Genomic DNA, 13,596 nt, shown 5'->3' with positions numbered 1-13,596 from the left:
CGTCACCAGGAACTCCAACATACAACATAGCAAAAGAACTTACAAAAAAAGCTTGGACATCTCACAGAGGGGAGTGAATATTCTATCAACTCCCCACTACAGTGCTTCCAGAAAATCAAAGGCCTAAAAATAGATGAAGATGATATGATGGTTTCATTCACTGTCACAGCACTCTTTACATCCATAGATCCAGAGATAGCGAAAGAATCCATGGCAGCAGTACTACACAACACACCTGACCTAACCAAATACACCCAGATCGAAATACCCAGAAACATGGACCTCATCATCCTCTGCCTCACTACCTATTTTCAGTTTGATGGACAAATATACCAACAAATCAGAGGAACACCCATGGGATCACCACTCTCAGGACTCATAGCAGAGATTGTAATGTAGTGTCTAGAAACTATAGCACTTCCACACATACAGCTAAAAGTATGGATTTTTTTTTAATAGTATTTTATTGAAATTTTTAAGATTACAAAGTTAAAAGTTAAAAATGAAAAAGAAAATTGAAAATACAAATTATAAAGAAAAGGAAAAGAAAAGATGAGATAAAGTAAAAAAAAGAAAAGAAAAAAGACATGAAAAATAGATAGCTTCCAATCTATCTCTGGTCTTAAGAATAATATAAGTGTCATAAGTGCTAGTTTTTAATGCATTAAGTAAGAATAATTCTTTGTCAAAGCATATCCCATTACATTTATAATCTAATCTTCAAATCCCCATGTAAGCTTCGCCCCACCTGCATTTGCAAATAGTCCATCGATGGTTTCCATTCTTTAGGATAATAATTATTTGAATTTTCTTTTAATAAACAAGTCAGTTTATCATTTTCTGCCATTTCAAAAGTATGGATCTGATATGTAGACGACACCTTCCTCATAATAAAAAAGGAATAACTAGAGAAGACACATGAAACTATCAACATCTTCAAAGGAATAAAATTCACCAAGGAAGAAGAAAACAACAACACATCACCCTTCCTGGATATCCACATCAGCAGAGGAAATGACGGCAAATTAGAAACACAAGTCTACTGAAAAACTATCCACACCAACCAAGTGCTCCATTACCAAAGTAACAACCCAATCTCCCACAAGAGGAGCTGTGTAAGAACATTATTCAGACAAGCACGAATGCACTGCAGCAACCCAGAAGAGCAGAAAAAGGAAACAGACCACCTATACAACATCTTCCAACAAAATGGATACCCACACAGGTTTATCAGAAAGGGTCTGACCACTCAACCCAGTACAACACATCAACACAAGCTATGAAAAGGATCACACTGCCATACATCGGAAATGTCTCAGAAACTACCAACAGACTATTACAACCACACAGCATCACCATAGCACACAAACCAACCAAAGCTCTCCAAAACATCTTAAGTAAACCAAAAGTCTCAGTACCCCAAGAAGAAAAAACAGGAGTCATCTACAACATATAGTGTAAGGACTGTAACAGCCACTATGTAGGACAGACAGGCAGAAGACTAGCAGAGTGCATCCATGAACACCAACTAACAGTCAGAAGACACAATGAAAACTTCTTAATCTCACAACACATGGACAGACTCAACCATAGTTTCAGCTGGGAAAGTATCAGCATCTTAGACCAGGCTAAATCAAAAAATGTGAGGTAATTCCTGGAAGCTTGGTATTCAGACAAGGCAGCCATCAACAGGCACATAGAGATAAACAACATTTATACACCATTCAGAAGAGACAATAAAAAGGAAACAAAAAGACCAGAACACCTCCTCACTAGCAATCAACACCCAGACAAGCAAGGATTAACACCAGACAAATAATCAAGCAGTAAACAATACTCTAATCAAGGAACTACCAACTCAGACAAACAATCAAGCAATAAACAGCAGCCTAATCTAGGAACTACCAAGGAAAAACAACACCCCCCACCAACACTGACAGGGCAAGCTACTGTATATAAACAGACAGCAAACCCCACTCCCTTCTAGCACTGAAGATGTTATTACCTAGCTAGGCAATGAAACATTGCAAGAAAACAACCACGCTCAGAGAACCCCAAGGACTCTACAATTCAAGGTCTGGTTATCACTAATAAAACCCTACATGGCACAGGACTGGTGAGTAGGGTCTCCACTTTTAGGCATTACAATATATTCCATTTTGTGTTTGCCATTCATTGTTTATTTGGTTTTAATGATATATTTGTTTTGCATTGTTGATTTAATGTTCCTTTTTTTTCTTTTCTAGGCTGTTCAGAGTCTCATGGTTTGAGTTGGGCCGCCATATAAATCCTATAAGTAAATAAATAAATAATAATGGGCAAACCAAAATAATGGTCATTACCCTAGTTAAAAACAGGAAAGAGCTTATAAAGTCAAGTGTGGAGAGAAAGTAAAGTCAGCTTTAAAGTATAATTTCTGCAACACACAAACTAAATTTAAAGCTCTGTTTTAAAGTCAGGCATAGGGAGTCTGGTATCTGCCAGCTGTTTTGGGCTACAATTGCCACAATCCTTTGCCATTAACCATGCTGGCCAAGGCTAATGGAAGCTGAGATCCAAAACAGCTGGAATCCACAGTTTTCTACCTCTGGTATAAGCCAAGGTTTGATAGGAGGTTGAATTGAGCCAACAGCTGCTGACATATAGGCAAGATTTAAAAACAAAAAAAATGCCTCTTCATCTTACAAATATGTTCACCTGAAGCTTTAATAACCGATAGAAATGTACCATTAAACAAGTTGGAACAAGCTGTAAGTCATGCAATTAATAATGAATTCTTACCATTGCTTGATTTAGACAGTGGCCAATCCTCTTCAAGCCTCCTTGGTAAGTCATCTTTCTCTTCTGCAGTGCCATATGTAGCTCGGCGATTCCTTAGAGATATATTGTCTTCTCCCACCATGGTAAAAAACTAAGACATTGAGGGGGGGAGGGAAGGGACAATGAATTAGTATAAAGTGTCTCACCTTTCTGTGACCGGGCAGTTGGCTTTATTATATTTCAGGGCATTAAGGGATGGAGCTAGTGAGGTGGAAAATTAGGAGTCTGGAACCACTTAAGACTACAGGTAGTCCCTGGGTTAATGTCAGGCCTAGCCCAAGGAACTCCAAGAGACAATGCAAATTCAGTTCAGCTATGTTTATTAGCTACAACCTCTAGCAAGAATCTTCCCAGACTGAAACCCCAGTTCCCAAGTCAGCCAGCCACAACAGTGTGAATTCCTCAGGGAGGTGCCAGTCTCATCCTCTTGTAGCTCCCATGCTCCTCTGGCGAGCTAAGAAAATGTTTATCTCCCTGAGCCTGGCCTTCATAATTCCATTCCATCACAGTTAAGAACACCAGGTTAAGGACAACCCATAGTTAGGAACAGACCCTACTGTTGCAAAATTCAAGTTAAATACACAATGATTTGAGTTACACACACAAAGGTTCAAGTTAATTACACAATACTACTTATACAGTATTATACAATAACACTGTTCCAGCTTATATACAAATTCAACTTAAAAACAGACCCTGGGAACAGAGCTCATTCTTAAACTGGGGACTACCTGCTACCAACAAGCCAGACTAAAGAATGAGCAGCAAATGATTTCTTACAACAAATGGGTGGGAGAAAGAAATTCAGGATTTAAACCTTGGGACATACACAGAGAGCTAGATTCTTAGAACCCACAGAAGCTGTCAAAATTACTTACCGCATTTATCGACGTATAACACGCACCTTAATTTTAAGAAGGAAGTTTGAGTAAAAAAACATAAATTTAAAATAAATGACTTGGAAGCAAAATAAAGGGAGCTCTGAACTTTTTGTTTGTTAATACTTATACTACTTATGAGGTAAATACATAATATGAAAGAAAAAGCATCTCTTTGAACGAAGAAAACCGGCGCTCCCCATCACTCGCGGGAGTGCCTGAGCTCCACAGAGCAGGAGGTGAGCAGCAGGCAAGTGAGCTCAGGCACTCCCGCGAGTGATGGGGAGCGCTGGTTTTCTTTCACTCGCTTGCCTGCCACTCACCTCCTGCTCTGCGGAGCTGCCCCAGTTACAGCCCTGGCTCAAATGAAGGCTCCACTCTCCCAGCCCTGCCGCTTGAGTATCGGCATATAACATGCAGCTAGGATTTCAGCCCCAAATTTTAAGGAAAAAAGTGCGTGTTATATGCTGATAAATACGGTATTTATCAAGCTTCACCACTGAAACGTCTGCTAAAATCATCCTAGAAAGGGATTTATGCATGCAGCTCCTCATATTCCTTAACAGAGGAAAGTTCAGGGAAGCTCAAGTGTCTCCATCATTTCTTTAGAATAGGTTCCTAGTCTTCATGGATCCTTATAATGCATTGTCTCAGACCTAAGAAAGATGGGAGGCCAGAGAAAGAGCTAGGGTTTGGCCTTCGTTCAAAATAATAATATGCTTTCCTTCCAAAATGCTATTTTTGTATTCATTATTTGGAATAAAAGGTACAGGATTTTTTTTTCTGCTGATGTTTTTGTTCCTTATGAGCCCCAATGCAGTGTTCCTCAACCTTGGTAACTTTAAGATGTGTGCACTTCAACTCCCAGAATTCCCCAGCCAGCATTCCCCTGGCTAGGGAATTCTGGGAGTTGAAGTCCACACATCTTAAAGTTACCAAGGTTGAGAAACACTGCCCTAATGTATAATATTTAGTAAAAATACAGTAGCGTGTAACACTTTCTGTTCTTATGCTTAAGGTAGTATTGTAGACTTTATCCCTCTCTGCCCTTGTTTTAGGGATATATTTCAATGTGTAGGAGGAATAACCATATACAAAGACCCCTTTCCTCTTACTCACTATCACTGCAGGAAGAAGTCACCAGATCCAGTTTTTAGAGAAGTCAGTTTTTATTCACCACAGATAATCCAACAAAAGAATCATTGCAAGTCTATATAAGAGTTTTATCTTTATCAACCAGATACCTGTCATTCTATACTAGGCACATAATTCTACACAAACATGAGCAATGTAAGAAACCTCTATATGTACACACACAAATATCTATCCTATCCTATCCATCCATCCATCGAGTTGAAACAGTAGATTTGAATCACTGTAATGTTTCATTTATTTTGAAAGTATTTTTGCCATCACATTTTAAAAACTTTCCTCTCAATTCTGATGTTTTTAAGAATAATAGAAGATGAAGACACCCTGCTGAAACTACCTGTGTTCATTCCTAATCAAACCCACAATCGTTAGTAGGCAACCCAAGTTATAATTTCTTTCCATAAATCATAGCCTTGCCATCTGTTAGGAATACAAGACGGAACAAGGATTCATCTCTTTGCTGTTCCTGCAGTAACAGTACAAAAGCAGCTTCCTTGCATTAGAATCCCAGAGCAACAGGGAAACATTCCACTTCCAATAGCTCACTGTACCTTTTTACCAGTGACGCTTGAGCTTCCAAGTCTCAGAGCTTTAATTCAAATGTAAATAAAGCAGAATTTCAACATCTCTTTTTCAACATTTATTCTGCTTTCTATCCCATATTAGTATTCAAAGTTATCACATTCCAGGTGATAAACCACCCATGGCATACATTATCTGCAAAATCCAAAGCTACTTTTAGCTATATCTTTTACCTGCTCTCAAAGTAACCAGTATCTCTGGTGAATGTGAACTTAAGATTCAGAAAATGGCACATGGGGATGTCTTAAATACCTTTTTCTTAGGCCTCTCCCATCCAGAAGAGCTCCATCCATCAATACCCACTGTGTCTGTCTGAAGCTTTGTTTTTAAAACAGGCACAGAGATGTGTGGTTCACATGTCAAAAGTGGTATATTAGATGTTGGCCTTCCACAATGCATGGATACAACCAACTGTACCTTATTCAACAAACCGTATTTCAAGCACTGGTAGGATTTTCACTGAAATAAAGTGAACGTATCACACCACAGAACAAATGTACAGTCGTGTGAAAAAGAAAGTACGCCCTCTCTGAGTTCCATGGCTTTACGCATCAGGACATAATAAAAATCATCTGGTTCTTAGCAATTCTCAAAAGTAGGTAAATACAACCTCAGATGAACAACAACACATGACATATTACAACATGTCATCATTTATTTTACAAATATAAAGCCAAAATGGAGAAGCCATGTGTGAAAACTAAGTACACCCTTACTGTTTCCATAGGTATGAAGAGGCTAAGTAGCAGCCAAGTGCTGATAATCAAATGCCCTTGATCAATTGATCATCAGCAAGTGTGATTACCTCTATAACAGCCGAAGTTTTAGGAGTTTGCTGGTCTCAAGCATTGAGGTGTGTGTTAACACAATGCCAAAGAGTAAAGACATCAGCAATGATCTTAGAGAAGCAATTTTTGCTGCTCATCAATCTGGGAAGGGTTCTAAGGCCATTTCCAAACAATTTCAAGTCCAACATTCTACAGTGAGGAAGATTATTCACAAGTGGAAAACATTCAAGACAGTTGCCAATCTTCCCAGGAGTGGATGTCCCAGCAAATTCACCCCAAGGTCAGATCGTGCAATGCTCAGAGAAATTGCAAAAAATCCAAGAGTTACATCTTAGACTCTACAGGCCTCAGTTAGCATGTTAAATGTTAAAGTTCATGACAGTACAACTAGAAAAAGACTAAACAAGTATGGTTTGTTTGGAAGGGTTGCCAGGAGAAAGCCTCTTCTCTATAAAAAGAACATGGCAGCACAGCTTAGGTTTGCAAAGTTGCATCTGAACAAATCACAAGACTTCTGGAACACTGTCCTTTGCACAGACGAGACCAAAGTGGAGATGTTTGGCCGTAATGCACAGCGCCACGTCTGGCAAAAACCAAACACAGCATATCAGCACAAACATCCCATACCAACCGTCAAGCATGGTGGGGGAGAGGTGATGATTTGGGCTTGTTTTGCAGCCACAGGACCTGGGCACTTTGCAGTCATTGAGTCGACCATGAACTCCTCTGTATACCAAAGTATTCTAGAGTCAAATGTGAGGCCATTTTCCGACAGCTACAGCTTGTTGACATTGGGTCATGCAACAGGACAATGATCCCAAGCACACCAGCAAATCTACAACAGAATGGCTGAAAAAGAAAAGAATCAAGGTCCTGCAATGGCCCAGTCAAAGTCCAGACCTCAACCCGATTGAAATGTTGTGGCAGGACCTCAAGAGAGCTGTGCATAAACAAATGCCTGCAAACCTCAATGAACTGAAGCAACATTGTAAAGAAGAGTGGGCCAAAATTCCTCCACAATGATGTGAGAGACTGATAAAGTCAAACAGAAAATGATTATTTCAAGTTATTGCTGCTAAAGGTGGTTCTACAAGCTATTGAATCATAAGGTGTACTTAGTTTTTCACACATGGCTTCTCCATTTTGGCTTTATATTTGTACAATAAATGATGACATGGTATAGTATGTTATGTTCATCTGAGGTTGTATTTACCTACTTTTGAGAACTGCTAAGGACCAGATGATTTTTATTATGTCCTGATACGTAAAACCACAGAACTCAAAGGTGGAGTACTTTCTTTTTCACATGACTGTATAATCTCTGAAATCACACTATGCTCTACAGTGAGTCCAATCAAGGCCATTTAATATGTTGAACGTATACAGCATTTTTCAGTATTATTAGAGTGCCCATAATACCACTGGGCAGGTCACTTGTTATAATCACTATTTTTATTACTGAAAATAAGAATTGATATTAGATGAGATATAAATTAAGCTCAAGCACATCCTGGATGTTTCATTCAGTCTTAGCTACAATAACAGGCACACTCAGTTTAAAATAATAATTTGTTTTAATCAGCGAATTAAACTGTCAGTTCAAATATTTCTTAACTTACAAGGGCTACACTTTAATTCATAGCGTATCATTTTTAAACATGAAAATGCGCCATAATTTGTTTTTAAAACCAATCTTGTTATTCTATTTTTAAGGTATTTAATGCAAGCCAAAACATCCTCTATTTGTGTACAAATAGCCAACTGACCCAACTTATCTTTAGCTGTAGTACCACCTCCAGATTTAGTTGCCTCAGATTTCTGCAACCCCTTAGCCTGGCTAGGGGCAGTGAGAGCTGTAGTCTCCAATATTTTGATGGCATCAGGCTGAGACCACCTGATGATGACGATGAAAGAGGAAATACTGTGCAACTAAAAGAGGAGAACAAAGCTGCTGCATTCACCACAAGAGAACATAAAGAGATTCAGGAAGTCTGTACACTTGAGAAACAGCAAAGAACAAAGTGTCACAAAGTGCATTGGAAGTCACAGGGATCACATGATCAGATTACAAAAGGAAATGAGAATGTTCAATTTAAATTTAGTCTACCCTGAATCATTAGAGCAGTTTTCCTACTCCTAAAATGGAGGTGTTAAAAATCAGTACAGTTTAGCAGGGCCATTTCTTCAATAGCAGTGAGAAAGAAGGGACAGTGGGTCCATTTATGATTTCAGAAATGGTTCAAAATGTAAGAAATCATAACTAGATTGGAATTGCTTAAGAAAATGTACTGTTCAGCAAAACTCGCTTGTTACTTCTCCACCAGAAATGCATCTAAGAAGTGGGAAAGCATTTTGGCTAGGTCCAATCCTTTTCAGGGGGGCAAGTTCACACAAGTTCCCCCAATCACCCCATTTACAGAGAGACTCTGCCTCAACCAGGATTTTCTATACTCCCCAACCCATACTTCTCTTTGACCCAGGCTTTTCAGTCCATGGAAGCTGAATCACATTTGTGGTGCAACAGTAACACGTGCCTTCTAGTTACCCCTACCTCTATTAGTTTTCAGGAAAGCAGCCCCCAACAAAGTATAGAGTGATACTTTCAAAAGTAGCAGATTTAATACGGTATAAACTTTCTTCCACACAAGTTCACTTCAACGGATCCACGAAAGAAGAATGAAAAATAAAGTCAAGTAGCACTGAAATGCAGAATACATAGTCCGCATCTGAAACGGAGCTTTACTCACAAGTTTTTCACCAACATTTGATACCCCTACTAATTTACCTCCCCCACCTATAAAACAGAGGAAATAACAGTTTGGAAATTTGCAGAAGTGGACTCTATCTCAACAACATTTATGCCATAATAAATGCCTTTTAAATACCATAAGAAGCTTTTCTTCTTTATTGTCTGTGATTAGCCCCCCCCGTGTGACTTCTCCCATACTTAACTATGAGTATTTAAATTGTAAGTCTTTGAATGCATGGATTGTTTCTACAGCGTAAAGTCTCTGAGGCAAGCTTGATTTCCAGTCTCTTCTTGGACACCTCTATGTAGTCTTCCTGGCAACTTTATTATTAGAGTTATATCCCACCGTTACTTTGTACAACTCAAGGAAGTGCTGATAATGCTCCTGCCTCCTGTTTTTCCCACAACAACACTATGAGGTAGGCTGAGCTGAGAGTGACTAGCCCACAGTCACGCAGTCAGGTTATAATTACAGAAGCTGTTTGCCACTGCTTTCTTCGGCTTCCTAATCTTGCCAAACGCCTTGGAACTGCCAAGTAGTTTCTCATCTGCTTAGTACTCAGGCAGATCCTGCCCGGTAAGTGCAATTTCAGTCTTCCACAATTTAATGCCCTTTAGATATGATGGACCGGTCCCATCATCCCCAGCTTGCTTAGAGGGAGGGGCTAGCTAAAAATGATCAGACTAGCTATCCAGCAGAGCCAGAGAGCCCCCGGCTGGGAAAGCTGGATGTATACCAATGTGCAGTTCTGAAATAAAGAAAGAAACGGCGCTTTTCCTTGATCCTGGTTCTCTTTTCATCCTTGACTCCGCTAGACCAGCTCCTTCTATTCTGGATCCTTGAGGGAGGGATTGAAGACTGCGCAGCCCTTCGGTTCTCCACTAACCATGCGCACAAATCGGAAGTGGCGGAAAGCACGTTAGAGAACCATCACAACTTTAAAACGCAGGGCTCCTGTGGCTCTCATCCTGCCCTACACCGTCCCTTGAGATTAAGTCTCACTGAATGTAACACGAGGAGTCACTTCTGGAGCCGACGCGGGCAGGGTGAAGTTGCGAGCGCCCGCGTTTTCGCCAAGCTCCCCGGGGTTTGATGCTACGTAGGGGTCTCAGCCCTGAAGCACAATGGGACGAAGCGGCCCACCTCCCATCGCGCCCTCTCCCCTTCGCCCCTACTTGCAATGCCCTCGCAAGAGAGAGGAGGGCGATTCGGGAACGGCGCCCGCCTCTTCTCTCCCGCGTCTTACCTTTAACCACAGACGATCTCTTTCCACAACGCCTCGCCTCTGGCTTTGCGGCTCTCGCCACGATGGAGAACAGACCCAGCCGTCGCGCGTTTTCTCTCCTCCTTTGCCTTCGTCACCGCGGGGCGGGGAAACCCACACAAGAAAAGCACGACTGTCGCCGCTGCCCATTGGCTACGGGCTGCAGAAGCGGTCGGACTGCGCGAGGCTCATGAATCCGGGCCCGAGTGTTCCTACGCTCGACAAGAAGGCGGGCAAACGGAGTGTACCACTACCTGCGAAGGAAGCGGGTGGGCGTCTTTGTTTGCCGCCGCTGCCTGATATAGGACCCCCCTCTTTGGGGAGTGCTGCGCTCCAACGTTGCTAGAAAGACGGAATCTGTTGCGGCAAGGAAAGCTCTTTCAGAGCACAAGCCAAGGGGGCAATCGCGACCTCTACCTGAGCTCCTATCGAAACGTATCCTGAGTGAAACAAAGACTTACCAATGAATTAGGGTACGGTATATATCACGGTGACTCACAGCTTGTAGTTTTCCGTAGACTGACGTGGCTAACCCATCTGTGCATTACGTCATCTTTCTCTTTCTCATCCACCGAGTTTTGCTCGCAGGGCACGCTCATTCCGAGTTGTCAAATAAGACGCCCTTGAGTCAGCTTGAGGTCTGACGCCACAGACACATCCGTCTTTTCCTGGATAGTTTACACTTCTGGAATTCCCCAAGGGCCTCCCATCAAGGTTTACTAAGGAGACCTGGCAAGATGAGCCAGGTCAGTGCCACCTGTGCTTTAGGGACTCACAGTTTCCTGCATTGCATGCAACTTTGAAACACAAGTTAACAATGCTGGCCAAATTCATTCAGTCTCTGAAGGTAAAATGTGATTAGCTACTTGAATATGAATATGTGAACTGAGCCTATGGAGTTGACTTAACTATGGCCAGGTTTACTGGGTCAACATGTCATTCATGGTCAGCCTAGCTTGTAGAAGACATTGGGCTAAAACTGGATAGCTTATTTGTGATTCAGCGGTGTCTGGAGTTGGACAGTGGTCTGGATTCAAAGGGCAAAATATGATTTGGAGCAAGTGTAGGCATGCCCATAGCACCTCTTGGAGAGACGGTAAATGAAACATATCCTCTCCTGAGAGTGTGTATTTTGTGTGCTTTAATTCTCATAGTTTAATAAATAAATTGAACAGAGGTCATTGGCAGATGCAGATTTTTTCACCCCCCACAAAGGAATCTGTACCAAATGTCATTTGTCTACCCATCTATGAAAGATAGAGGTGAAATAACTTTGCCATATACTTCTAGTCCATAAAATGCCTTATCTGCTTAATATCCCTGTTTCAACTGGCAGTCATAATGGTTAACGGGATTCCTCTAATTTCATGCTTTTTAATCTAACCTTATAATCTAAGGGTGATAGTTCCTATCACCCATAACTGGTAGTTGGATTACAACTCCTATCATCCCAGCTGGATGGGGTAGTTTAGACTGATGAAGAGGGGCTAAGGAAGTCAAGTGCTTTTATGTGGCAGTAGCTTCGTGACAAGTAAAGTTGCAAATGCTAAATAAACATTATTTTGAATGTACAGTAAAAGGATTATTAGTTTATATGTCACCTAATCTGATTTTAATGACTATTACATTACACTCTAGGTTAAGAAATCTGGTCCGAGCAAAATGCAATCTTATCAACATCAATCAAGGACTTTGTAATGTCCTTTAGTAACCTTTCATGTCATTTTTTTCACCTAAGGAAGCTAAGAATGTGTATCTCAACAAGATAAATAGGCCCTTTCCATCATGCTTCATACCAACATGTGTGCTTCAGTCAAACAATTACCAATTAAACTGTAGCTGATGACTCTTTTTAAGAAGGTAGGGAAAGCAGACAGGACATGGCTTCTGGAATTTCATCCAACACCTTAATAGTGGGTCTGCTCTGGGTCACATGACCTTGAGGAAAGGGGAGGGGCTTAGAATAGAGCAGTCTGTAATTTTCGTAGCATCTGCCAAACTGCCTCTCCCATAAGGATGCATTGGGGAATTTCTTCTCTCCGCAATCCCAGCCAGATCGACTCCATTGTCTTTCTTTTCTTTTTTTTAATAATTTTTCTTAAGAATTTTTACTTAGATAAAAGACAAATATATGTCACCTAATCTGATGTATTAGAAATATATAAAGAAAAGAGAGAAAAAAGAAAAGAAAAAACAAATGCAGAAAATAAGGAAAGAAAAAAAAGAAAAAGATTAAAGAAGCGTCTTCTACCCTTCTTTACAGCAGTTACAAACTCATCCTTCTTTCCTCCTTAACATTACAATAATCCCTTCAGCCTCTTATTCAATCCTTTTTCAATCATCAAATTCAATAATCACCATTTCACTTTTTTCCTTTTTCAGCAAAAAGCCTATAAAAGGTTTCTAGTCTTTAATAAAAGTGCTTACTGTTTTATCCCTGACCAGCTGGTGAGTTTTGACATCTCTGCCAATTCTGCTATTTTCACAATCCTTTCCTCCATTGTGGGTACTTCAATATTTCTTCATCTCTCTGCATATAATAATCTTGCTGCAGTTATCAAATCAGATCCACCCTATTTTCAAACATTATCTTTCTTTTGCTACCTTCTCCCCAAAACAGCAAATCTAGTGCCCTTCTACCCAGTTTTTAGAGAGTTATCCTACTGACAGACAGGTATACAGTGGGGCAAAAAAGTATTTAGTCAGGCACCAATTGTGCAAGTTCTCCCACTTAAAAAGATGAGAGAGGCCTGTAATTTTCATCATAGGTATACCTCAACTATGAGAGACAAAATGGGGGAAAAAATCCAGAAAATCACATTGTCTGATTTTTAAAGAATTTATTTGCAAATCATGGTAGAAAATAAGTATTTGGTCACCTGCAAACAAGCAAGATGTCTGGCTCTCACAGACCTGTAACTACTTCTTTAAGAGGCTCCTCTGTCCTCCACTTGTTACCTGTAGTAATGGCACCTGTTTGACCTTGTTATCAGTATAAAAGACACCTGTCCACAACCTCAAACAGTCACACTCCAAACTCCACTATGGCCAAGACCAAAGAGCTGTTGAAGGGCACCAGAAACAAAATTGTAGACCTGCACCAGGCTGGGAAGACTGAATCTGCAATAGGCAAGTAGCTTGGTGTGAAGAAATCAACTGTGGGAGCAATAATTAGAAAATGGAAGACATACAAGACCACTGATAATCTCCCTCGATCTGGGGCTCCACGCAAGATCTCACCCTGTGGGATCAAAATGATCACAAGAACGGTGAGCAAAAATCCCATAACCACACGGGGGGACCTAGTGAATGACCTGCAGAGAGCTGGGACCAAAGTAACAAAGGCTACCATCAGTAACACA

The 13,596-nt window shown here is 40.7% G+C and overlaps 1 protein-coding gene across 4 annotated transcripts in view; it reads right to left on the bottom strand.

Moving 5' to 3' along the window:
* SOAT1 (sterol O-acyltransferase 1) overlaps nucleotides 1-10,639 on the bottom strand; it is a 49,837-nt gene extending 39,198 nt beyond the window's left edge. Inside the window, exons 1-2 of one of the 4 annotated variants that reach the window (XM_088153358.1) lie at nucleotides 10,217-10,639; nucleotides 2,782-2,911 (exon numbers count right to left, since the gene is read on the bottom strand). In XM_088153358.1, coding sequence (XP_088009484.1) covers nucleotides 2,782-2,911; nucleotides 10,217-10,384 — 298 coding nt within the window. In that variant the 5' untranslated portion in view covers nucleotides 10,385-10,639. The remainder of the gene's footprint in view (nucleotides 1-2,781; nucleotides 2,912-10,216) is intronic. The other 3 variants (XM_088153357.1, XM_088153361.1, XM_088153360.1) reach the window with 3 other exon arrangements.
* Nucleotides 10,640-13,596: the final 2,957 nt, after the last annotated feature.

The sequence above is a fragment of the Python bivittatus genome, unplaced genomic scaffold, assembly GCF_059951505.1.
Source record: "Python bivittatus isolate LINGU-HERP-01145 unplaced genomic scaffold, Pbiv_v1 ctg000700_np1212, whole genome shotgun sequence".
Classification (NCBI taxonomy): domain Eukaryota; kingdom Metazoa; phylum Chordata; class Lepidosauria; order Squamata; family Pythonidae; genus Python; species Python bivittatus.
Note: the sequence above shows the minus strand (reverse complement) of the source record. Positions and strands in the feature narration are given on the sequence as shown.